The sequence below is a fragment of the Saccostrea cucullata genome, unplaced genomic scaffold (assembly GCF_032062105.1).
Source record: "Saccostrea cucullata isolate Sc308-1 unplaced genomic scaffold, CSIRO_AGI_Scuc_v1 ctg180, whole genome shotgun sequence".
Taxonomy (NCBI): Eukaryota; Metazoa; Mollusca; class Bivalvia; order Ostreida; family Ostreidae; genus Saccostrea; species Saccostrea cuccullata.
The window spans coordinates 393,192-420,898 of record NW_026936265.1 but is presented as its reverse complement, the minus strand read 5'-3'; the positions used below and the strand labels follow the sequence as shown (position 1 = coordinate 420,898).

At 34.5% G+C, this 27,707-nt stretch overlaps 1 protein-coding gene across 1 annotated transcript in view; it reads right to left on the bottom strand.

Moving 5' to 3' along the window:
- The window catches only part of LOC134245176 (FRAS1-related extracellular matrix protein 1-like), a 29,617-nt gene extending 2,612 nt beyond the window's left edge, over positions 1 to 27,005 (bottom strand). The window contains exons 1-8 of the mRNA XM_062727434.1: positions 26,057 to 27,005; positions 21,130 to 21,490; positions 4,685 to 6,906; positions 1,977 to 4,577; positions 1,608 to 1,810; positions 1,356 to 1,505; positions 960 to 1,069; positions 213 to 506 (exon numbers count right to left, since the gene is read on the bottom strand). Coding sequence (XP_062583418.1) covers positions 213 to 506; positions 960 to 1,069; positions 1,356 to 1,505; positions 1,608 to 1,810; positions 1,977 to 4,577; positions 4,685 to 6,906; positions 21,130 to 21,345 — 5,796 coding nt within the window. The 5' untranslated portion in view covers positions 21,346 to 21,490; positions 26,057 to 27,005. The remainder of the gene's footprint in view (positions 1 to 212; positions 507 to 959; positions 1,070 to 1,355; positions 1,506 to 1,607; positions 1,811 to 1,976; positions 4,578 to 4,684; positions 6,907 to 21,129; positions 21,491 to 26,056) is intronic.
- Between the last annotated feature and the right edge of the window lie 702 nt (positions 27,006 to 27,707).

Below are 27,707 nucleotides of genomic sequence, written 5' to 3'. Positions count from 1 at the left end.
AAAAAGAAAATGCATGGTTAACAATAATTTTAAAACATATACAAAAAGCTCAGATCATAAATCATGAGTAAGCACGAGTCATAACTGTGTTGTAGCCGTAATAAGCAGAAAACTAGTTAATGAGGACAATTTAAATCCGTCCAGAATTAATGACATGCTATATTAATCCAATACACGCGAGTAGGAATGTTTGATGTCTTCTGCCATCTTACCTGAATTCTTAGAGACGAAGATGACAGAGGAAATATGGAATCCGCTTTCTGACTCAGTGAATTGGACTTCTTGATCTTTCCGTTCCTTTTCTTCTTCCGCTTTCGACCTTTTCTCTTTCTTTTCTTTTGTTTTCTTTTAGTTGGTAATACTTCATTTAATTCGGAATTTTTGATTGTCTTTGATTTTTTTGATGATGAAAGAGATGATTTGGACGGTGTTGAGTCGGGATCAGTGTTGTAGGCGTTATCCAGGGGATTTTCTTTGATTGTTCCAAGCCCCGAAAAGGTATTGAACTGTAAAGTAGGAGCACACAAATCTGTCAATTAAGCTAGAAGTCTTGCATTCTTTATGTATAATACTGAAATAATTAACTTTGAAATACAATATAAACTTTCTTATACAATTAAGCCTGTATCATTGGCTTAGTTAAAAAATGGAGGCGTACAAGGCGAGGACAATCCTCTTTTTATTCTATAATTTATATCATCTTTTACACATCAAATTCTGAAAAATTGACTTTGAAATACAATATGAACTTTCCTATAGGCTATACATAATGTCATTCTGCACTATATAAAGTACACTGTAAAAGTTTGGCTTAGTTAAATTCATGGAAGGACAGTTTATTAAATCGTATGGATTCAGTGCAAAAGAAAAAAAATTCCCCTTATTTTAATTGCAATGATCAGTTCTTCTACCATCAATGATTTTCATCAGTTAATGGTTGAGTAATGACAGATACTTACGGATAATTTTGTATCTATCTTTTTATTAGAAATGGGTGTTATTGTCTCTTCAAGGTCAACCACATCTTTATTGTTTTTGCTGATCATCCCAAGGTATTGTGGACATTCACCTAAACCCAAAAGATGAATACCCAGTAGTTAATATAAAAAACAGGAAAACAAATAAAGCAAAACAGCCAATAAATAAACAATCAAAATAAAACAAACTAATAAATGAGACTGGTTCTGTCGAAGTTTTCTAAAAGCTTATTTGTAATATTCAACTAGAATTTCAATTTGACAGATTGACTTAGTTAGACTTTGTAAAATGGAGGCAATTTAAGTTCTATTAGTCTGTTATTCAACGAGCCTGTTGATCTCTAGAATTGGTATAAACCTTATTAATATTTTGTTTACCGTTTTCTGCATTGATTAAATGAATGTTCATTTTAGTTCTTCTTCCAAGTACAGCGTTGATAGGTTCTTCCAAGTAGATTTGGAATTTCTCGCTATTCTCCATTAAACTATCTGCAGCTATTCTTATGTCCCACGTGGCTTGGTTCATTCCTGAAATGACATGCATTTGAAATGTAATTTATATATTTGTTACAATAAATGAACGTTAAGCATTTCAAATGATGCAAAATACTAAAAAAATTCTATCCCTACCTGGATTGAACTGGACTTGTTTGGCCGAGCTTGGGAAGAAGTCGAGTCCACTTTTTGCAGACATATCCCTTATCTTAATTCCAACAAAAGAGATTTGTTGCAAGTCACCAGTCCGTTTCAAAGTAATTGTGAGTGTACCTATATCTTCGCATGATATTATCTGTTTTCTTAAGAATTCAATCCTCGACCACTTCATTTCGAACCTGAAAAATCCAAAAAAGATATTCCATTTACAAAAGACATTCAATCCAAAGCTTAGATGCATTATGAGTTTTATCACATTTTTTCACGACCTTCGAGAATTTGATAATTTTTGAAAATTTTAAGAACAAATGCATTCATTCACTTAATTAGAATCCTAAAACTTACCTCTGATTGTTAAGAATGTTTCCCCTGCTGTCCGTCACACTGAAGGTAAAGCTGTCATTGGTGTGTGCTTTCCTCTGGTTGACTATATAGTGAAGACTACTCTCGTCCACGTCCTTCTGCGTGAACCTTCGCCTTACGTATCTTTTTGTTTTGACATTCTCAACATGACCATATTGTGGCTTCTTAATCATGTTGTATGTTAACTGGGAACTGGTTGAATCGGAGTCGATAGCTTTTAGGTTTCTGTTGGTTATTCGGAAACCGTAACGGTCGTTCCCAAAGAATTCTAATGTGTCCGGCTGTTTCAGAATGAGTAATTTTGGAGCATCGTTGACAAGAGGTTTGATAAAGATGCTGCAGATAACAGGCTTTGTCTGAAGTGTTCCATTCACCAAGAAACCCGCGTGTTTACCATCAGATATGTTGAAAAGGAAGTTGTCCAAACCGGCATGAGATCCATCTGTTTCGTAAGTAATGAACCCAAAATTGATATCGCTCTGAGTAAAGGACCTGGTAATAACGATTCCTCTGTTATACAGACGGCCGTATGTCGGTGGTTTAGCGATAATGAATGTTACGTTCGTGCTGGCAGTGTCGGGATCTTGGGCTTTAAGCAACAAGGGAGATAACTCAACCTCACCTCCTTGTGTTACTTCAATTAGACTGTTCACCCTGAGTGAAGGAAGGACACGGTCAAGAGGTTCGATTGTTATCCTAAATTCGCCATCTTTGGCTTGGCTTAGTCCGTTGGTTACGGTGAACTTGAATACGTCCTCTGTGTTATCGCCTTTGTTTAAATTATTATATACAACCTTTCGGGAAGCTAAATCTAACTGTGTGAAGCTATTTATACTTGTGAGGTGTCTATCGATGAATTCAATTTGTCCCAATCTTGGTCTTTGTGTTATTGCAAAAACTATTTCATCAGCCTTTGTGCTTTCATCAGATGCGCTTAAGTTATTTGTGGAAATTGAGGTTCTTTCCCCTTCTCTGACTTGTAACCCTTTATTGAAAACTGCCAAGTTGCTTTTCTTTGAATTTCTTATTCTGATTTCAAATGTTTCTACATGTCGTCTGTTGGTTCCATCCGTCAACAAAAACAGAAAACTATCTGTCTCTGTATTGCCCATACTTGTCGTGTGGATGTATCGCACTCTGTTCATGTCCACGTCATGTTGGGTAAAGTTTTGACCGACCATCATATCCCTGCATTCCGAGATACGTGTTGGTGAAAATGGATCTGTGCAAAATTGCAGTGAACCTTTCTTTGGAACAGACATCAAAATGTATATCACTTCATTATCGCTGTTGTCTGGATCAGAGGATTGTAGTGATGCGCTCGATATCATCGCAAAGTCTCCATATTCTAACTGCAGTCCAGCGTTCTTTGTAATTTCTGGTCCTTCATCATTCAAAGCTCTAATCGAAATATTGCAAAGCTTTTTAACTTCGTGTCTTCCATCGGATACTGTTAAAGCAAATTTGTCTCTAAAGTGTTCACTATTGTCGTGTTTGTACTTGAGCCTCATGCCTTTGTGAAGTTCCTCAACTGTGAAATCATGAACTGCAACTTCCATATCTCCGTTCTTGGTCTGTATCATTAAAACGATATCACCATGATCTGGTGCTTGAGAAATGGATAACGTCAACTGTTCTTTTGGAACATCCATATCAATTGCATCCACAATGATCTGGTCGATAATCTTGAAAGATCCTTCATCTACCGAAAAGTCCTGAAGCATAACATCAGGTTCTTCATCATTTTGTGGCGTTATTCTGAAACCAAGTGGTACGTCATCAGACCTCTGTTTCCCATCAGTTGCATAAAATTCAACCTCGTCATAAATTGGTTCCACTCCTTTATGATTGGCTTGAACGTAGTTGATTGTTTTATCAATAATATCTTGGAGTTTGAATGTTGTAATTCGAATTCCCGATCTTGACTTTTGAGACCCTTTCAATGGTTTTGAATTTTCAAGGTATCCCCATTGTGGTTGTTTTGTGATGACGAAACTTATCTCTTCGGGATCAGTGTCAGGATCTTTGGCAGTAACAGCATCGGGTGTCAAAGTGACTGATCCACCTTCGTTAACTACCAACTCCAGTCCTTTAATGATGGCTGGTTTCGAGTTGTCCACAGGAGTAATTGTAATATTCAGATCGTATACAGGCAAATCACCCGTCGCCATGAAGTTCTGATCAGAGACAATAAAAGTTACCGTGTCTCGTAATATGTTGTTTCCAACTTCGCCCCCTGTATGAATGTACTTAACTTTGTTGCCATTGACATCTTTTTGGGTAAATTTTGTCACCGGCTGATCCACTAGTTGCATGATTCCATACTTAGGCTGCTTCACTATTAAGAATATTAGTTGGCTATCATCCGTGTCGTCATCAGTTGCCGCCAAAACTGATGACGTTACAATTGCATCACCACCTTCTGATACAATAAGACGCGGTCGAAGATTGCTTTTTAGTAAAGGGGCTTTATCGTCTATTGGAACTATATCTATCGGTACAACCTTTGTCGCTCTGTTTACTCCATCACTGACAGTAAGAGTGATCGAATCTAAAAGCACTTCTGCGCCATCGTGTACGTACCTACAAGAAGAATTCAAGTTATGTAGTCAGGGTAATAAATTGTAATTTGATTGTTATACTTACTAAATGTATTAAACGACTTATGAACATGAAAAAAATCGTTATACCTTATGTCGTTTCGCCTCAGATCGTCAATCTTGAACTCGCCTTTCTGTGCTAGAGCCATACCATTTTTCTGGACGACACCATACTTTGGAGTCTCATCTAGAATGAAGACAAGATCTTCAAGAAGTGTGTCTTCATCTAAAGCTGATAACTGAAGATTAGAAATCCCAAGAATGCCTCCTTCCTCTACCAGCAGTTTACTTACTAGCAAAGAAGGAGGTTTATCATTGACTGGTTGAACGTCTATTTCAAAATACTGTCCAAGAACCTGATTTCCACTTGAATCTTGCACTGTGTAGACAAACCTTACAAGGCGTGATTCGGGACCTATGTCGGCTAATGGTGGCATGTAAGCAATTTTCATGTGGTTGATGTCCTCCTGTTTAAAAGTAGATATAGCAGGAATTGAGTCATTCTTTGTAACTGATGAAAAATTGTGAGTAGCGATAATTCTTCCAGCTTCCTCAAACCCGGCATTGTAAACGAAATATGGTGGAGATGTAATTATGTACGTTAACTTATTGTCGTCTGTTTCAATGTCTGTGTATTGGAGTTCATCTTTCGTTATATACGTTATATCAGTTTCTGGTACGTGGACTAGTCTTGTTGCTTTAGGTGCCAACTGTGGTGGATTTTCGTATACAGGGTTTATGATGATATGGAATGTTTCGTCTTCCGATTTATTAGGAGGGTCTTGGTGATCTCGGAGCTTAAATACAAATGAATCTTTAAAAACTTCATTCCCAAAATGTCTGTAGAAAATCTGTCCCTTTTTAATGTTTCTTTGGTTAAACTTACTAATACGCGTCCCGGTATCTCCCTGTGATGTTTTCTTTATTATTTCCCCAGCTGATGGAGGTTGTGTAATAATATACATTATATTATCATCAAGGGAATCTGTGTCATGTGCAAGAAGCATGTTAGTGGATATCCTTCTTGTCTCTCCTTCATTGACCTCTAACCCAATACTGTTCACAAGGTATGGCGCCGAATCATCCTTTGGAATTATTATGATGGGGAAAGTAATCATAATTGTGTTCACTCCATCACTGATTCGGAATTTGATGTGATCTTTTGTTGACTCGCTGTCATCGTGTTGGTAGGATATTCGACCTTTACGAAGATCTTCTAGGGTCATTGCAATTGTAGATCTTTTGTTTTTCATTAGTTGACCATATCTAAGGCCACCAAGTACGTAAAGACTAACAGAATTTGCATTATCAGGGTCCAGTATATTTAGTTCAGCAATTGTTATCGGCCTTGATTGACCTTCAAGGAGAACAAGACCTTTGTTAGTCGCTATTCTTGGTGCATTTGTAGCAGACGGACGAACTGCAATGTGTAGTACAATCGGTAGACTTGATGCAAAATGGCTGTCGGAAACTGTAAATTGTGCTTGGAAGACACGGCGTTCTGACAGACTTGTACTCGGAGGTTGATAGGCAATTCTGTGATGTTCAAGGTCATCTTGTACGAAAGAGTCTATGGGGATTGTGTGATCGTCTAAATGTACGAAATACCCACCATTGCCACCTGGCAGACTGGTTATATTGTAAACCAAATCCTTGGAGTCCGTTTCATAATCCTCAGCCGATATAACACCAGGCAGAAGTGTTGAAAGCACGAACTGGTTTACATCCATCATGTATATGCTCAAAAAGGATGATCTCGGGGGTGAGTTGGGTAGAGCACCCTTAATGTGAATGGGGAGGTAGAAACGTTCAATAGAAACGTCATCACTGACGTCGGGGTCTTTCAGCTCGATTGTCAAAGGAAGATAATCCACGTCAGGATTTGGAGACTGCACATGCTGGTAATATAATTTACTATACAGGAAGTCTCGACAGGATTTCCTCATTGTTTCAACCCTAGTCTTTCTCTCTCCCACAACGATCTGTCCAGCGATTGGCCAAAGTGACCGATATGTGGAAAAACCAACAGTACAAGAGACATTGTTCTTACCACTAAAGTAAAATCGTATCACAGATGAATCAATTAGATTGGATAACCCGTTGAATTCTGGAACAACAATGGGGCGCAAGCCTCGTGTTACCACGATATCATGGGACTTGTTGGCAATTTGAACATCCAAATGGAAAGTTTGGGAAGTCGTGGAGTTATTGGTGAATTTATAAACACGTAATTTAACTTTGTCACTATTTAGTAAAGGTGATCCACTGTGTATGTACTGAACGGTATTGGGTTGGAATGAGCAGTCAAACATCTGTAAAGAAATAGGGAAGTTATTTCATACATGTGAATGCTAGATTTCAAAATAGTGGTATAATTGGTGTCTTTGTAATGATATAAAACAGTTTATAAGTCACATAGAAAGATAATGCAGTAACACAGATGTACAGTTGCAGCAAACGCGCGTTTGATGAATTATTGCTTTCAGCAAAATGATTTTTTTTAGTTCTTTTTGAGTAAAACTTTAACTTATGTTATTTCGAAAGGTTTATGAAAACTAAAGCGTTCCTCCCTAGCATTTCTAAAGTGTATTTCCCTGTACCTCGACAAAAAATATTAAGAACACAGTATAGGATTCGAATCTGGACCAAGTCTGTTTATAGAGAAACAAGAAAAGCTCGTTTATGATATAAAGGTGGAGAACATCGGTAGTTTGTCTGAAAGGAAGGATACTCGGGTGACCATGAAAGCCCACGGCTATAAATTTTCTGATATTACAATATATAGAGGACGAAATTCAGTAGGTTATTTCCACAGAAGTCGTAAATGATTCCGTAAATTGTAGGGTGTTCCCAGTTTTCAACAAAACAAACTACACGGCAAATCCCGTAATCCCTATCTCAACAAAATTTCAAACATCCGTTCCATTCATAATTGTAATGACACCTACATAATAGATAAAAATAAATGTAATTACTTTTGTTAACATTCGTTATTTCATCTATCGAAAAGTCATTCACAGTTTACTGTTACCTTTTTCCGTCCTAAAAATACACTTCGTTCTTTTGAATATTTGTCTACATTAGTAAAGCATAAGTTTAGTACATAGAATGCTTTTGATTTCTGGAATATTACATAACATAAACACTCAGTCAGGCATTAATCTTTGAACAGTGAAGCCTTTTTCTAACACTTCAGAAGTGAGAGGCTTTCAAAGTGCTCATTAGTGTTGAAGATGCAAAAAAATAAGAACCCTTTGTTTTTAATAAGCATATGCATATTTCGCAACGTTCAGGATCTATGCCGTTTAACGACCGTTTCGGTTCTGAAGAATAGCATGATTTTATTTACTGCACCTGCGACAGAATTCTTTTTTCATCAAAAAACGTACTTCAGATTGCACTCTTCTGACAGCAAATCGTCACTCCTAGTCTCCTATACAAAGTTTGCGGAAAACAACAACTTATCAAATGTCAAAGTCTACAGATCAGTTGATAATAAAGTTTGTCTATCTGTAACTTACAGCTCTTCAGTTACAGTGACATGGAACCGGTAGCAGGAGAAAATGATCAGTTTTCAGTGTGTTCGTGGTGCCATGTATTACTACGTGTAAGAATGGCGCTGATAATGAGGTAGATGTTGTGTTGCCTGAATGAAAACACAGGAACCAAACAGCTCCATGTGCTGTTGCAAATTGCTAATCTTTGCCAAACAGACTCCATTGTTTTATCCAGACAGTCGCTTACGATACCCTTCTCGCAATCTTTGAACTGGCAATCATATCAAAAACAAGGGAAAAACTCTTCTTTTCCGGCATTTTTTAAACCATCGATTGCAATACACTTTTTTCTTATTTTTAGAAGTTTTAATATATCATTTTTGATTTTCAATAAAGAGTCAAGTTATTTAATTAAATATTTAACTGGAAAAACTTAAACTTAATTTGAAAAGAGAATTGTTTAAAGGAAAATTGTTCTACATGATGTTCGTTTTAATACCACTCATGCCCCTTTAAAATTAGTTCGCACAGGTACAATAATGATGTTAAAGCTGGCTTATCATTATCTGAACTACAATTATGCGGTTAAAATGCAGTTTGTAAGACTGCAATTATTGTCTGCAAATCAGAAATACGGACTTAGCGTGCCAGGTGAAATAAAGTACAGAAAAATCGACCTGGGTAACAACAGGTGTCCCTCATTTTTAGAGCAATTCGGACTCGCAGATCGCCTCAGCTTTGAATGTATCAAATTATTGTATGATTTATCTATAGATAATATGCAATGATAAATACTTTTATACATCTGTACACTTCTGTATCCCCATGCAGGGGTTCTAGTTTCAACCAAAACTATGTGAAATATGGGTATTGATTTTACGGTAAAGAAACTCAAAGGATATAATTAAACAACAACAAAGGATGCTATGTGTGGAGGATTTCTCCCTTCTTTTATAGCCATGGATAGTTTAATAAATATTTCTTGATAAAATATGGACAGTTCAAGCGTAGAAAATATTTTTTGTGACAGACTTTTTGGTGTTGATTTTGAAGAAAAAAATTCTTTCATGGTCTCGTCTTTTTCTACAGTCGTCTTATTTACCATCCTAACGTACGTGGATAGACACATAAATATTTAAAAAATGGGAGAATGTAAATTTATAGGTTTTTATTGCATCAGTCTTTCAATAACCCATGTCATAAATGAAATGCTCCCCGTTCAAATCCCTGTAACCATATCGCGATCAAACAGTTTTCATTTCTATCTGATAGAAATAAATTATTCACTAAATTAATTTCTATTCTTAACAGTTTTCATGTTTATTCAATGAATTGGTATGGGTCCTTTTTATTAAAAGTTTAAGTGATTTTTTTTTCATAGATAGAAACCACGATGCTGAAGGAACTCTTTGCGACCAGCGTAGTAATACCGGTATTATCAAAGACGTTGTACAGTATAAATGATGTAAGGCGGTCCACGCATAAGAGTGCGCGCCCAGTTACTTTTTAAAAGAACGTTATAAATTACAATGTAGACTTTCTTCCTAACAGGTATATCTACATTCCAAATTTTTGAATTCCCCAGGTGAAACATTTCTGACAAACTAAACTTCGAGGTGGTCACCTTCAAGTCTTGTCTATGAACCGTCGTAACACAATGTGATAAGCAATATTTATTATTTGAACATGGATTATATTTTATCTATTGACTGAGAAATAACAACATGTAGTAATTTTTTGACTCTGAAATACACAAATTTATATATACCAAAGTGCTGGTAAACGCATCAGATACGTGAAAATTTACATCTTTGAACTTGACAATTTATATACACTATCGTCATGGACGTGCAAAAGATACAGAACAGATATTATCATCATAAATTTTAAAATAAATTCTTCATTGGTTTATAGGTCCTTTGGAGTAAATTGTACCGAAATATTTTATTTTTATTAACAAATCACCGATATGAATTGAAGTAATAATCTTTTAGAAAATTTGATATATCTGATATATATGATATTTTAATTTCCTTGCCAATTTAGTGAATTTAATACATTGTAATAATATAAAACATATTTCAAATATATGGCATGTTTCGTCATTAAAAAGCACCAAGTAATTAACGGAACAAAAGTTTGGATTCAATTATTGCAAGTTGTCTGTCAATGCCCTTAACAATTATACATCCATTGATATTATTATACAGGTACATGTAATGTGCATATCACTGAGGCAGTAAGGCAGATTTGGATTCCCCAAGATCAGACTTATTTCCCGAGGTGATGTAAAACAAATACTGAGAGATCTCAACAATTTCAGGAGAATCCATATTTTGCTAATTCGCGAAATGATATATCGACACAAAATTTAACTTTGGGGAACAATGGTCAATTTGCTACAATGTAATTCTTTGGCAATTGGCGATTTTAATTTTTGTCTTCTGGTGAATTTTGTTTGATTACGTTCATAATGTTACGCTAATCATTGAAGGAGGAAAGTGGAAGGCTATAAATTTAGCATAAACGGTAATTGAGCCATGAGGGATTGTTATTTCATTTCAACAAGGGATATGACCCAAAAAGTGATAGGTCATTATGAAACATAATATTATTCAAAGTTGTTTTAAGAGAGAGAATATTTTGAACTGGAAAGAATTTTAAGATGTTTAGTGAAAATGATTTAATTTTAATTTTTTGTCAATCAGTAGTTACATAGTTTAAACAGAGAATAAAGGAAAATCTTCATTTACATTAATGTATATTGGATAAGAACGAAATAACCCAGAGTACAAGATATGGTCCATTCTTTCCTGACTTCCATCACTCGAATAATGGCCCACTATCAGGAAATTTCAATGTCTTATTGTTCTTTAAAATGATATTTTTTAAAAGTAGGTGTAGACGTATAAATTCATTTCAATTGTTTAGAAACTTTATGCTTCTTTATAACCACAAATACACGTTATTATCTGAATTCTGCCTACAGATATGTTTAATTGTATTTAAATCTAAAATACAAATGTAATTTCGTCAAATACAGGTATTTGTGGTTTTCCACAAGTACGTTTAAAGGAAATATATACTAGGCTTGCATCTTATCCGAGAAATTAAAAGCCTTAATAATGCTTGATAAGATTCTCAAATTTCGATGTAAATGTGGATTCATTGAATGAAGATATTCAAATCTCAGTGAAGATATACTTATAAGGAGCCGACACACAGAAATTCCACACATGTACGTCTATCAATAACCATAATGAAAGCCAGGCTGTTGGCTGAAGTGGTCTTTGGGGCGAGTTTTTGTGTGGTCCTCTCTTCTATGGATTTAATAGTAAACATTTACTGAATGATTAACAATTTCCAAGTTAAATATTTCTCGATAAAGATCGACAATTCCTGTTTCTTAGATTCGGAATATAATTGGTAATGTATACTATTAAAGGTGCGAAGAATAAATAGTTGCTTTAACTTCAGTCGGTGGAAGACGTAATCCCCACAGCTCGTGGCTTCTACACGAAAATTAAACAAGGGGTTGTTGATTATTAAATTACGGCATTGAACATTTAAATTTCAATTTGATGTGAAGAATTAACAAGCTTGATAAGTACCCGGCCGCCGAGACCCACTTAGCTTAAATCCAGGTCTATACAAGGTTGACACAGCGAAACGAAGACATTCGACCTAGTGAGAAGAGATTGTCTCATTAACGGCCCAAACCCAGTTGCAACAATAGACGCTCAAACAGACCAGGTGTTCAGAATTAAGTGTAAATTTACACTGAATAAGAATGTATTAAATTTTGAAAACAGAGGGATCTTTGATAAAATGCGTGCTTCACAATTGTGGTTGGTGGAAAAGCCGATGGATTCTGGTTCTATGATCTAATACGACATAGAAATGTAAAATGTGTGGATGTTCAAAGGTTGATAAAACCATTGTACTGAAGCACCTTGATTTTGAGTTATGCATTCATTTCTTCTTTCAGTTTTTATAATATTTTCGAAAGTTTTTTTTTCCCCTTGTTTGGTAGCTAATGATAGGGATGCCTAAAAGTGTAGCTTTTAATGTTGCTGATAAGTATTCAGTCGTTAAGCTGCAGAATTGTAGCTCTCTGTTTGAGAAAATTCGGACAGATACAGCAGAGAGCAACAGATCCAAGCGTTGTAAAAACCGACGATTTTCGGCGACGATTTTTTGTCGATCACAATGGGTATTTTTGTGTATTTTTTACTTTCCCAGGTTTGAAATTCATTCTAAATGGTATTTGATAATTAATCATACATTCAACTTCAATTCCTGATCATTTACTAACCTTTCAACAGCTTACAAATGGATGTTTGTGGTTACGGACGTCGAAATGGAACTCTTTTGAACCGACATTATAAAACTATAAACAGGACTGTTTCGGATCGTTAAAAGGTAGACAAAGTATCAAATATAAGAGTTAAATATATGAATTATTATTAGGATACCATTCCAAAAGCCAGAGAAAGCTTAAACTACACGAAATAAATACCTAAAGTAGCGACAAAAAATCGTCGGCGTAAATCGAAGGTTTTTACAACGCTTGGATCTGTAGCTCTCTGCTTTATCTGTCCAAATTTTCTCAAGCAGAGAGCTACAGTTCTGCAGCTATCAGTCATTAAACTTCAAGTATTGGTCATGTTTTTACTTTTGCAATATCTAATCATCATTATGTCTTGCAATTCTAATTGTAAAAAGTAATAATATTGTTAATTAAAAAATTTTATTTTTATAACTGTGACTTTAAACCAAAACATATGTTCAACTTGAGAATTGAAGACCTGAAGGCAAACATAGTTCCTAACATGTTTCAGAAGTGACTCTCGTGATAACGGCAAATTCTTCTTGTTTTCTTTATAAGGTTAATTTAAAATGCCATGGTCTATGTAATTACACGTATAACACCGTTTGCTGGTTTTGCTCACATCACGTGCAACCAAACATTAGTGCATGTGGAGCTTTAATAGGTACATACTGAGTTACCAAATAAACACTTCACGTTATTCAAAATAGAACAGCTATTGTAAATGTTTGAAAATTATTTACAAAACTTCACCGACCCTTGAAATGGAGTAAAACCCGTGCGTGTCCATCAAAAATAGTAAAATTCTCCTCAATTTTCCTATGACCCATTCATCTAACTCCATTTCTAAAAAACCCATTGACACTTAGTCTCTTTTTCTAGAATGAAAAGAATTTTAAGCAAATGTTAAGCGTTTCTTTGCCATCAAATTCTAATAAAGGGTAAATAGCAATAAGACGAGACGAAATGAAAGGATGTTTATGATCAAATAGTGTTAAAGTCGGCTCGGTGGTCAGGGAATGTATAACAGTATTCAAAACACTTGTAACAGAAAATTCAGTTAGAAATTTATATGATGACACTGGAAAAATCATTGAGAAATGTTGAATGACACTGGGAAAAAAAAATCTCAAAACAGATGTTTCTTTTTCCGAATTTTCAAATGAGAATTGTGACGGCTGTTTTCTTTCCCTTGAATCTATTTTATTTGGGGCTTTAGCTTTGGTACTAGGCACGGGCAAAACTAAAACTACACGTATTTTTAAAAGTTATATATGAATGAGAAATTAACACACATATATTGATATATGACGACATATAATTAATATTCTGAAAATAAATACAGAAAGATCGCGTTTTGATATTTCTGTGGGTTAATTCTTTTAAACTGATTATCAGATTTACCCCGTAAAGAATGAAAAAAAACATCCACATGTAAATTGTATACAAAATCTATAATAGAAGCAAAGATTAAATATGGTTAACTTATTTGACGTAAAACAGGCTTCAGATACACATGCAAATTAATAATTCAGGGCTGTGCTTCTTTCATTTGCTTATGTAGTACTAATTACACGTTTTTATTCATTGTATTATGGATAAGTATATCTACGAATTATTCCCCGCGTATGAAATATAGTTTTTTTTAATTTAGCCTTTTCTTTTTTAATACCTTGAAGATTTTTGTCTGATTTACTAAGGGTTAACAACAAATGCTAGCATTGTGAAGGACCAGGTGTTGCTCTTTAACAATATTATGTTTGTATTTCCGCATGAATAACAAAAAGATAACAAACGAAAAGTGATGAAAATAATTACACTTTGAAAAAAAAATCTTCAAATATTTTCCTGGGGGAATGTTTGGAATTTGGAAAAACATGGATTTAAGAACACTTGAAACGAATGAGATAATTTATAGATGACACGGAACATGTTGAAATGATAAGAAATGCGTTTTACAAAAGCAAAAAATCTTCTTTTGCAGTAGCAGAGAGAGAGAGAGAGAGAGAGAGAGAGAGAGAGAGAGAGAGAGAGAGAGTCTCAAGAAATGTTGAAAACGCATGTTAAACGACTTGGAATATTGAACAGACATATTTGTGATAGTTGGTAGGTGTCTTTTTTCACAATTGCTAATGGGGCATTTCTGATAAGCACTGCGTCTGTCGATAATGACCATTCGAACGCCCCCTTTTAGTTTTCCAAATGCTTTCTCTGACATTCTAAACGGCGTAGCACTCAAATAGGTGAGATACATCGTTTGTTAACGCTGGGTGATGACGAAGTGCATGTTGCAGAAGTTGGAACAAGCACGATCTGTACCCTTGTGTGAATTGCAGCTCTCTTAATTAATATCAAATTTTCCATTTCATTAACAGACTAAATAAATATTACAAACTTAGTAGAGGTATAGATCGCAATTATCTTGAGAACAATCTCCTACTCAAAGACAACGAATTGGGGAAGGGGAATTTTTTTTTATTGGGTTTTATTTCGTTGCTGTGTAAAGATATGAAAAGCATAGAACGTGTATAGCAGTGAAGGAAGACAGCAATCCGACAGGATATATCTGGTTCCCAGCGTCCCCTGGTTTTGAAATTGACCACCCCGATTGGCAGCCACCGAGGCGTACTTGATTCGTGTCATCTACTGACACAAGTATCTGAACCGCCATATTGAAAAACGGATTAACGTGTCATTCAAACGCCAAGAATTTATAAAAATGCCTCTCTGTCATCCTATAAATTTAGATGTAAGGAATGTTCTCATTTGTCGTTCAAATTTGTTTTCCTTTGAAGTTTGGAAGTAAAATAGGCGTTAATCTTGGCAATGAACTCGTGCCTGTCGATCTTATAACTGAGTGGACCGTTAATGACGTCGCAGACGCCGTACTTGTTGGCGCGAGCGTTACAAGAGCTCTTCCACAAGAAAAATTCATATCCTCAAGATCTGCATTTTCCTTTGAAATCTGGTGCTACGTACAGTGAAGAGTCAATCAAAATATTTGTAGTTAGGAGCATGCGGTTTTTAACACGCATTGAAGGGGGCTTGTATCATTCCAACAATGAAGGGTGCCTATATCATCCCTACAGTTAATATGAAGGCTTGAACAAAAATACTATGTAATGACTTTCTAATAATAATTTTTAAATTTAAAATTAGTTTCCTGTCCTTGTCAAACTTATCACGGCGAATACTCACTTAAACATGTATGTATGTCGTTGGGGATTTGAATAATATCATTCATGGCTCATTTCTTTCTCACAAAGAATTCACTTTCCCTGTTAAATTCCATCTTTTAAATACTAATATCTAGCTTTATAACGACAAAACTCATAAAAATATTGCCAAACCCCTTTTTATTGATCGAGAATCACCTTTTTTATATATTAATATCGTCACAGTTATTTGGATACCGTCATATTTTGATGCATCGCTACTTTTCAATTACACAAGAATATGAAAAGATCATTTAGCTTGATATATTAGTGTTTTTTTTTTTTACTATGCTTATCTGGTGAAAAATATAATTTACACTTAACTGTTAGACTATTAGTTATAAGAAGTCTTCAAAATAGACGGTTAGACAAACGCTACCAACTTTTTTATATCCCAATATATAACTTTAGCATATAAAGAAAATGCATTCCTGTATCATTGAAAGATACAATTTGACCGACTTTAAATTAGGGAATTCCAAAATTTAAAAAAAAATAAATTAAATATTTATAAAGCATTGTGAAAAACTAGATTTGAATGAAAATACTTATCGCCCTTTCCTTTTTCTCGGGTATTGTTCGTTAGATTTTTTTTACTAACTATTCCCTAAGCTGCTTAAGCAATCGGAAGTCAAAAGTCATTGAATAGCGTGTCCCTCTCTAAGTCGAGCCAGAAGAAGGAAGATTATTTGAAGTCTCTAGGAATAAGAAATCAATGTAAAATCGTCTTTTTCCGCTGAGAAAATGATACATATTGATTAGAGCGCTCATTTTTCTAATTATTCGTCAAGCATACAATATTTGATGGGTTCTTCAAATGTTTTATCGATATTTGCATCAACAGAGCGCCGATTTGCCCCTCATCAATACGTAACAGGAGAGAGCGCGACAGATACCCCCGTGAAGGGCTCTACTCATTAACTTCACAAGACTCCTTATTGCAGAAATTCTACTCAAAAAATATTATGTTTGCTTTTAATTGAGCATTTTGCACCATTTAATTATTATAGCTCCTACAATTAGAGAGAAAATAGACTAATTGCACAAAAAGCATAAATTTTTAGACCAGCATCTTTCATAGACATGCTATTTAACGGTTCCTGTTTGCGCCTATCAATGTTGATAATATCTCTGAAATACGGCTCTATCGATATAGAAAAACTGTTCAGCAATTTCTTTTTAGATTTTGTTAGATATTTTATACTTGGTGAGAACATTCAATTTTAGTGCAAATCTACAGTCTTTGAATCTTAGGCATTCATTGGTCCATACTAAATTCTTTTCTCATTAATACAACTTCACATTTAAAAAAAAATCTGTATATCAGATAACATCCACTTGAATGAAAAAATTGAAGAATATCATCCAAACCGTTGTCCAAGAAATAAATTGATAAATTGACAGACGTTTATGTAATCCGTACTGTTGATTTATCCAGGTTGGAGTGTTGTTATTAGATTTCATTTTCTAGCAAGAGGCCAAGGGGCCACAACGTTCACCCGAATCAATATTGAATAACTGTTGAATCCATACTCTATGCTAAGTAGGAATTACAAGTATCCCAGACTTCCCAGTGGTTCTGGAGTGTTCAGACTGTACGTCGACAATAGCAGAAAACAGTCATTTTTTTTTTATCAGAAAAGCTCACCTTAGCCCAAAGATGAGCTAAAAATGGGTTTATATGGATTTTGCCAAAAAAGCAAAGAAACACGGTAGAACAATAATTTTAAAAAAATAGATAAAACCAATTAAAGCATTTAGAAATCTTGCTAAAAAGTACAGTGTCAGTGGGTGGAGTTATTGTTACATTGCTATACTCTAGAAGGAGAGAGATAAAAAATGGTTCATCTACTCTACGGCCACGGGGTTGGTCTGTATACCTTATGTCCGAGAATGATGACTTACAAAAATAAAAGAAAGCAGGGTCATTGTCTTATTTATTTTTCTACCTGGTCGTAAATCAAGTTGCCGTGTAGAAAGAAGCTAGAGTGACAGTGATAATTAGTTTACAGATGTAGAGCTACCGAGGAGAGTCCTTCAATGACAGACTCCCCTAGACCAGGAACACATGCACCAAGCCAGGTGTGCAGTCTATTCATTGATGACACTAATTGAAAAAAGCGTCATTTTGGCTTTGAAATGTTTCCAGAATTAATGTTCGCTTTAGCTTTAATTTTAGCAATTTTTAGTGAGAAGTAATGTATGTGTTAGGTATAGTGAATATGGTTTCCGTCATTGCAGATAAACAACGTTAAGTTGCGAGATTATTAGAAAAGATATGTACAATCAAAAATAAAACTAGAACGTAAACATTCAGTAATCAATTGTTGTATTAACCTACAACGAATTATAAAAATAATTAGTTATAATTATAAATTATAAAACTGATATTAGGAAATACAACAACTAGCAGGTATAAGAGTTTTGGCACAAAAAGAATCCAGCTCATGCAGTTTCTCTGCATGGCGACCAGCGCAAGTGCTTAAATTGCATATAAATTTCACAATTAAAAGTTTATAAGGTTGGACAGTGTGACAAAGCAATTCGCAAAATTTATCACCCTTTAAAGAACATAAACAATCACACAAAAGCCGATGCAGAATCAAATCGCTCAAGGAATTACTTTACTCGGGGATAATAATACGGATTTGACCCAAAGAATACATTACTTATTGTATATCCGTCGGAAGAAGCGCTGCTTTGTGGTCCTACGGATCACTTTATCCTGTAAATTTGATGTGATAATCGTCTTACGTCTATCATGTCTATATCACGACTTGCATTTTGAAAATTTATTGCAGTTTTATTGCCTTTTAAGCAATGGTCTGGGTAAACGCTATATTTTCAGACTGGTTCAACACTATCATTTCTTGCAATTTAAATGCTAAATAATTCATATATACTTGATATGAAAGCGGGTAACTGTGTTTTACTTTAAGACTTCATGTGTAAGAAATGACAGAATAAATCACAGAAGAGGTTAACATGCAAATAAATGCATTAAGTTATTTGCACACAAGTTTATCTTTCTTTTCAAATTTTTTTTAAACATAATATGAAGTTTCAAATGTATATTTGACAAGGATCCTTGACCGAACACACGGCGGATATGTCCGGTCCGCAAGGGATGCTGCTGTTTTTTAGAGGTCCGTGTTTGCTCTGCTCCTGATTTGTATTGTTTAATGACTTTGAGCTTGATACATATTTCATTGTAAAACATATCAAAAATGCCACCAAGCTCAGAAATATTTTTCCCTGCCATAACTTTACATAAACATTAACATTGCCTTAGTAAAAGACTTGGCTTTATGGCCTTTCAAGAATATTTCACTAATACTGGGATGTCACCGATTGCAAGTGGAAGACTAACAATCTGCTTCAACACACAAGACTTTGGTATATACAGGCAAATCTAAAGGGCTCTTAAAATCGAAATTCTGACTAATGCAATTACATTGCTAAATATGCAGTTCTAATGATTTTAATGAATAGTGGTTTAATTAATGATGTAATTTTCACAGAAAGCTTTTTGCGTTATTGTTATCCAATATCACTGCATTATCATTACAATTATAAGACAATAGATCAATCCATTACGGAATGTCACCAATAAAGCACGCTTTGAATCGGTAAACATGGCTGGCTTTTTATTTTATAAAACATTGGTCTCTACACATGAAAATTCTATTACAGCTCTGTCGACAACCTATCTAGTCGGAAAATCTGAAAATTGGAAAAATCTGCAAACTTCTGAAATATCTTAATTAAAAGGTTCACTATTCTTCTGTATGATTGAAAATCTCTGCCGAGGAGAGAAAGCCTCTTCTCCAAACAAGAGCGTGAATTCTCAAATAAATTGGATCCTTCGTTTCAACTATTGGTGGACTTGAAAGAGATTGGATTTTTTCTCTTGTCTGACCGGTATGAGATGTCTTACTTTTTTGTCTAGCGATGGAACAACACCTGTGGCTGCTACAAGCTTCCAGCAATGTAAGACGGTAACGAGATGTCCAACAAAAAAACGTTAACGAGATTGCAACAAGACTCGGAGAATTTTCTTCTATAAGAGGATTAAGACATATGCCCATGTGTAAAAAATATAATTGCATTGGCTTGCACCAATTTAATTCTGGCTATTGTTCATTTCTTTTTCTAATAAACGCGATCAAGGTTGATACACTGCAAGGGTGTAAACTTCTGGTATAAGCTATTCGATAATTCTCTAACAGTGCAAAGTCATTTTGAAGTATTTATTTTGATAACATTAAAAATATTGAAAGTCATATCTGATGTAAATTAGAGTTATTAACCGATTTGGATGCTCCAGGGTATATTTGAAAAATAAACAAAGACCGACTTTGAATACTGGGTTTTAATTTTCAACCTCGGAATATAAAACACAATTTAGACGACATTTACGTGCGTGTGAAGAAAACGACCAAGAGAATTCTAGACATGAATCGGACGACCTGCTCCAGAGAGAGACAAACGCTACCCTGTATCTCTGTCTCAATAACTCACAAAAACTAGGCACGGTGATTAACAACGGATACCAGAAAGGCAATTTACAGACAATTACAGAAAATGATACAAAGTATGAAAGAAATGACCCAAAAAAGGAAATTTAATATATCCCTTCTAAAGTGACATTCTGTAAGTAAGACTGTCTATCAGAGATGATGAAAGGGAAGAAGAGCTCATTATTATAACTGTGGAACTGGTTTACTTTTGCGTACATTGAGTTGGGTCACAACAACCCTTAATGTCGCAGATGTCTGACAATTATTGTGAATCTTCTGTCAACTTTATTGGGTTCTTTATGTTCTCTGTCTTATTACACTGTCTTCAATATCATTAGGAACGTCATCAAGTTAGAATGATGTAAATCGGGATCGAAGTCCCCATTGTACTACTGTATACGGGATCGGTTTTCTATCCAGGTGATAACCTTTGCATCTGGTGTACAATACACGTGCATGATATCGGCAGATTTTGGGTTGATAAAATCAAAATTATCACACGTCTTACAGAGATTAGGATCAAAATTACGGTATTCGTAATAGATAACCCTCGAGTCGCTAGAATTGATCCCTAACACATTAGTGAATCGAGTAAAAGGTGGTATGTGTTTCATTTAAAAAGCTTCAAATTGAGTTATTGCAATCATTAATCAAATCTTTGAAATTTTTATGCGACACTTTGGCTTAAGTGAACGATTGTTCTGTTTGTATCTTTGTCAATATACTGTCTTTTACATTAGATTTTGACCTTTCTAAACGCAAAAAAATATTCAAACCTTCCCGGCTTCCATTTCCTCGAAATCTCAAAAATTTAAGAAGAATTGTGCCTTTGCAGCCTTTATTTTTTTTTAAAAAAGCTGCAATGAGTTATCTTAAACTTGATTTTTTCCCTTAGATGTTTAAATTAATAATAACTGTAGTTTTTCAATTAAATATTAACACAGTCATTGAAAACAAAAAGGTAAAAACTCACAATGGGCCGGACTTGTCCGACTCGCTGGGTGATGGGGTCGTTTTGGACCACCTCCACTCGGCACTCGCTCTTCTTTGCGGTGTCCACAAACACTAAGTCGTCCTTCCTTAAGAAAACATTTCGTCCTATGTTCACTGATAATTCTTTTTTACTTACAAGAATCTGAGCATTTGATGTTAGGAAAAACAACAGTAAAATCCAAACTTCGAAATCCATCTTGCTTTGCTTTCAAATGAATCAAAGATGAACGAAATTAAGGGTATTCTATCCTCCACATTGTCACACTGGGTTCTTCATCTATAGGTCATGTCAAATAGTCCTGTCGATCATTGCTCTCTAAACGCTCACTCTTAAAGACAGCCTGTAGAAATGAAAGGATATATTGTAATGGAATTAAGAAATCCAGAAGTCACCCGAAGCAGGCCTAGGCTTTGCCAACGTCTCGAGTAAAAATGTGTTCGTCTAATTGGTTTGGTTTTAATCCGGAATTAACGAAAAGAGGGGCAGTTTTTTCAGTCTCTCTTTTATGCGGTGTAAACTCTTGAATGAGTTTGAAATTTTTGCTTGATCCCGTCAACACCTTACTGTTGGTATTACATTACAAATATTGGTGTTTGGATAAACAATGGTTTGCCCAGGGTTTAACAAGAAGGCTGTACCCTGGACTTCAGTAAACACTCATACAACGGGAAAAGTGTGAAGCTAGCAAAACACAACCAACGGAGTGAAAAAAGTTCATTAAGATAAAATACATTACACGAGACATGGCCAAAGGCTATTTTCTTATTTTCTTGTAAAATATTTGGAAAACGCAACTTGAATGGAAAAATTGCAGCAGAAACTCTAGAAATGTACGTCTAATATTTATATCCCATTCCCTAAATTGATTTGCATATTTTCTGTTGGAATATTCGGTGTACATCACAGTTGCAGATTTTATCAATAAATGTCGTGAGTTTAAAGTTTCAAGAAAAAAGTTAAATTCAGAGATAAACTAAATTCTTATAATTAACACCGGTTATTTATTGATGACGTGATAACATTTTTACCCGCTGGTTCAAAGCAAATATAATTATAAAATCAAAGGAATTTTTATTTACCGTTGTGCAATCCAGATTATGCAACGGACAAGAGACGGTGATCATCATATTCAATTTACAACCTTTAGAATTTGATTTTGATGAACTAGACGCTGTTTCCGTGCAATGCATAAATCTTCCCGTTCATGAATAACTTAATAAAATTCAAATAGAAGTACAAAAATGTCAATAAAACAAACAAATAACTAGTGTATGACACTCAGATTGAAAAACACATTTTTAAACCCATTGATAGACACTTAGGAACGAGAAGCACGCGGAGGAATATCGGGAGTAATTAGCGGAGATTGGGGATTTAGAGATTTATCCGCCAAGGCGTAAGAAATGACACCCAGAGGTGACTAAGTCTGGACTTGACCGGGATTCTGTCGGCAAGAACTGGAATTTGGGCCGCTCGGTTATACATATATATTATATGTATTTTAAAATTATCTTAATATCTTCAGTAATATTTATCAGTGCTTTGGGGGATTGTTTTAGTCCACTGTGTTCTGTATAATTTTTTTTAAAATGGGAGAAAACTATTAAACAAATAAAAATACCCATTTTAAACTTTGTTTAATGTACATGTATATATTAAGCAATTTAAGTGTAACTATGTTATCAACAATTTATAAGCAATAAATTATTCAGATATCAGGAAGACTATAACTTTTTGAATATTATTAATTCAGATATTATCTCAGAACGCACAGTAGGCCTTCTAACCAGACTGAAAACAGACTCCTAGATGTTTAAAGTTGTAACAATTATATAGCTGAGTTTATCAGGAGACAGTATCGGGAAAATCGTATCGTATTTACACTTCGCACCTTTCTGCTGAAAGAAAAAAAATCCCACATACGAAATCGGGTAAAAGGCGCCGTAAATTTTAGGTTTTCCATTGCTAGACTCGACTTATGGCATCGTCAACTGCACAATAAATCTACAAAGTACAGTCAAGGTGGTTCAACTGCGTTAAGTTGATGTCAACTCGTTATCTTTGATAACAAAATCTGTTTTAATGCGTACTAGGTGTCCCGTTTCTCTCCTAAATAAAAAATAAAATTTATTTGCAGAAAAACAATTGCACTGAGTAGGATTACTGACTGGGTCTTTCTTTTGTCCTTCGGATTTAAGATTATCTTTCCTTGTGTTATTCCGAGCCTAGGTCGGGTGAAGTTTTTGATAGGTTATCTGCGGATTTCTCAAAAAGATATGGGCGATTTACGCCTTAAGCCCTCCCTTCCTGCTCATCAATAAGATAAATGCTACAAAACTATTTATAAAGCAGTGTTACTGTTCCTAATTGATACTCTGTAAACAAAAAAAAACCCTTTGGCCTTTTATGGTCAGTTAAAACCGATTGAATGAAATTAATCATTGTTTATTGTTAAATTTTGGCTCCAGATTAGAAAGCAGACGTGTTAACTGTTATAAAAATGCCATGCAGATCATAACCCACACAAATATTGCTTCCGACAATTTTACATGTATTTCAAGACTTAAAAGTTTTCGAGGCATTGTGACGAGTTTGTCTATGTAGAATACCTTAAAGGACTAAAATTTTGGTTATACAAGAAACTAATATATATTGACTCATTGCTTACATAAAAATGTCAAAGCATCATAACTAAATTAAATATAAATTGCTTTAGACATATTCACCGATATATATTAAGGGTTATATTTCATATTTTTGAAAAGTTTTCTAAAGTACATACACTTGTCTTTTCAAACACTTCTAAAGCACATACGCAGTCACAAAGCACTTTTATATTGTATTAGAAACTTAGGTATACATATCTTCATCTACCCATTTGATCATAGCATTCATTTTGAAATACATGTGTACCTTTAATGTTTGCCATGTGTGAATAAAATGATATATCATACGTACTTTGAATTCTTTAAGACTAGGTCAATATTCAAATGATATTCTTTCATGAAAATTAATTTTTTGAGGACCAGGGTTTAAGCATGGGTGTCAATTAATTAACTGCAGTGTCGGACTAAAGCACTTTCACACCCGCATGGTACATAGTCACTCCAAGTTACCAGGAAATTTGAACGAATTTTAAAAGCAAGGTAACTAATTGTGCCCCTGTCTTAAGATTACGTAAACTTGAGATATTTCAATTATTTTGAAACCCCAAATCAGCTGAGATGAAGCTTATAAAAAATAGTAATGTTTGCATAAAAAAATACGAAAAATGATACATTGTCCTGGGAATACCTTGTTTGACCCTGTAATCTCCCTTAATACTTACAGCAAGTGACAAATGAAGTCTTCTTGTAATTAATTTGTCTAGGTGGTATTCCTTACGGTATGATTACGTCTCTATAAAAGGTTGGAGCCGATGGACTATCATTAGGAGTTACATGGAGATAAGTACAAATATCATATTATTGGTTTCAAGATTCGAGGACACGCAAATTCGGACACGCACAGGTGTGCGAATTATTGAAGAGTACATCTAGTAACCCTCAGTTTAAGTTATGTCACGAATCCAATGTTGTCGTCTTCCTATGTTTTTGTACCCCCTTGTCAGAAGAATGTGGGAAAACTAGAATTAATCGGTTATTTACCCCAAGACATATCCCCACCTGTGACAATAGGGTGTTCAAAATAACATTAAATAAATGCTAAATTAGAAACTAATCGTCAAATAAAACGTCATTGCTTACAGAAACTATGTGAAAACTTTGCTGAGCTGTTTTGAGCGTATGTACATTGTAACATTAAACATTCTTTCTAACTGTTTTTCAGGATGTGGAAAAGTATGTAAGAATATGGTAACTTAATTTAATCACTTATAAACTTCATTAGTAATGCCTGAGAGTGTGATAGTGTGATATGCGATATTTATTGTAGAAATAATATCAACATTACATAATAAATTTCACAACTTACTATATATATGAGAACCTACAGAAAATAAACCTAGTGCACTTTGATATAACGCCATGCCATTTTGCAAGCAATTTTTCTTAAATTAAATCTTTTGAGTCAAGCTGAGGGTTTGTGTGGCCTGTAGCTTATAATTTGTCTTAAACGTCAGAAACATTAGGGCTCCTATACATTTCCATTAGTTAGACAGGCCACACTCCTACTATGTAACAAAAAAACTAGTATACAAAGCTTCAGAAGAGAAATACTGTCTTTTTTGTTGCCTCTTTTGTTGACAAAGTAGTATTCTAATGCGCCATATATTGTTAATTAATGAACAATGGAATGCATCTTGCATTGTCTCCCCTTGATAATATATCTAACAACGTCCGTGTCCCTCTAAATGTAGCTTAGACACGTTGATAACTGTTACAACTGTAAATAGTCCATGAAAAATATGCAAAAAAAGTGCTTACAACCAAAATGATAAAAGCTGATCAATAAATAGCTAAAAAGCAGATATAGTTCATTATAAATGCAGAGAAATACGATAGGTGAACATTGTCCTTAGAAAGAGCGTCAAAGATAGAGATCGCAATGAAGACACTCAATTTATATACCACTCCTAAATCTTCAAAATATGACGGGGAACAAGTGATTTTTATCAGAAATATCGTTGGCAACACAACAGAATTGAACGAGCCATGTATATAAATAAAGCAAATAGGGTACCTCTGTTTATGCAAAGGAAGGAAACAGTTGTTTAACGTGCATACAAATTATGCACTAAGTACAAATTATAAGAGATAGTGATCGATGTTTTTCTTTTGTCTGTCTGCATAAAATTTAAGAAAGTTGCTGAGTACAGTCAGACCTGATAAATCTCAACAATATTTTAAGCTCCAAAAACGTTTCTCCGCTTTTAAAAATACATAATTATCTAACTAAAAAGACCTACCTGATCGCAGCTAAATCATAGGCGGGTCCCAAAAATATATTCCGTCTTCAGAAATTTACAACGAATGATCCAAGAAATTGATAGCCACTATTCTCGACATGATAAGTGATTAATTTTCATCATTAAGTAAAAGAAATCCGCACAGAGCACCCTCTTTTCACCAATTCCAGGTAGTTTACTACCACATGCAATAACTCCTGTGTCTTGTAACAAAATGAAATATACACCAGGCGACAGTATTGATTTCTAAATTAGCATTTTATTTCTAGCATTAAAATCCAATCCAGAATTTTAGGTTCGTTTTATCCTATATAGTTAAAGATAACCATTAATTATAATTTTAGAGGAAAACTTTCACTGAGTATAAGATGTTCTCACGTCGCCTTTCGCATTTTAACTGTCCATTGAATGTGGATTCCACCTGAATTTTAATTTAGAATTTATTATTTTCTTTTTTATCTAAATTCCACGCATTAACAGGTATGCTGTTCTTTAGGTGATAAGAAAAAACTCATTCTTTGTTCCTCCCGCTAGACACCACGTGATATGTATAGTACTATATATTATTGTCGTATTATCACTGGGAAGTCACTTATTGGACCAAACGATTGTTAAAGTGAAAATAAAACGACTTCTTGCAGCTCATGCACATTGTAAATCCACCGAATAAGTAAACTTTATGTCAAAGACTTGAGTATTTACACCTATAGACAAGGTGTGCGGCTGATCCTCACCTATGGATGAAAGATACGGGGTGGTTTCCCCCTTTTCCTCAGCAGATAGAGCTATTGTGGATTAAAGATTTTAATCCATCACCGACTAAATTTGCATTTGAAATCCCATTAAAGTTTCAAGTTCGTGGTTTAACATCCGACTGCGAGGGATTTAGATCCAGGCGTTATCTCCCTGCTAAGAAGTGCTCGTGCTCCGTTGTTATACTTTTTCTTATATTAAAGGGGTGTTCTTCCGAAGTAGAGAAACGATACACGTGAAATTAATTTCATTTCAATTGACGATAAAGGGGGCGTAACGATACATTGCTAACAATTAAAACTAAATTACAGCTCTTCGTATTTACTTTGGCCAGGAACATGTATTCCACCTGTAACCAAAGGGAGTCAAGGTTATCTCGTATTTTTTCGTCTTGAATTTATCTTTTAATTATATTGGTATACCCTTTTGTGATTAGGAAATTTTTTGATTGAGTTCAAGTAAATATTTGAAAAAAAAAGAAATTTCCTCAGACCAAATTAAAACAGTATTTACACACAGTACTTTTGCAGCTGTTTCAAATAAAAAAGAGAGTGTTATTATTACTTCATTGAAGCCCTGCTCCATTTGAGCCAATTATAACATTTATTTATTCTGTAAATCAAGTTTCCATTTTTATACAATAGATTATATATATTTAGAGGGAGGAATGATTAGAAGGTGTGCACGTATTCTGATATCAATTTGCGAGACAAAAATGTTGAAACACAAAATATTGTGGGTAAATGAAATATGCATTGTATCAAATAGCACATTTTTAACGAGATTCGTGCAAATACATTACTTCTTTAGCATGCTAATTGTTTATATGATATTTTAATGGAATTCCAAAGATTTTAACCTGGAGATGTAATAAAGGATTATCAAGGATAATGGCTTT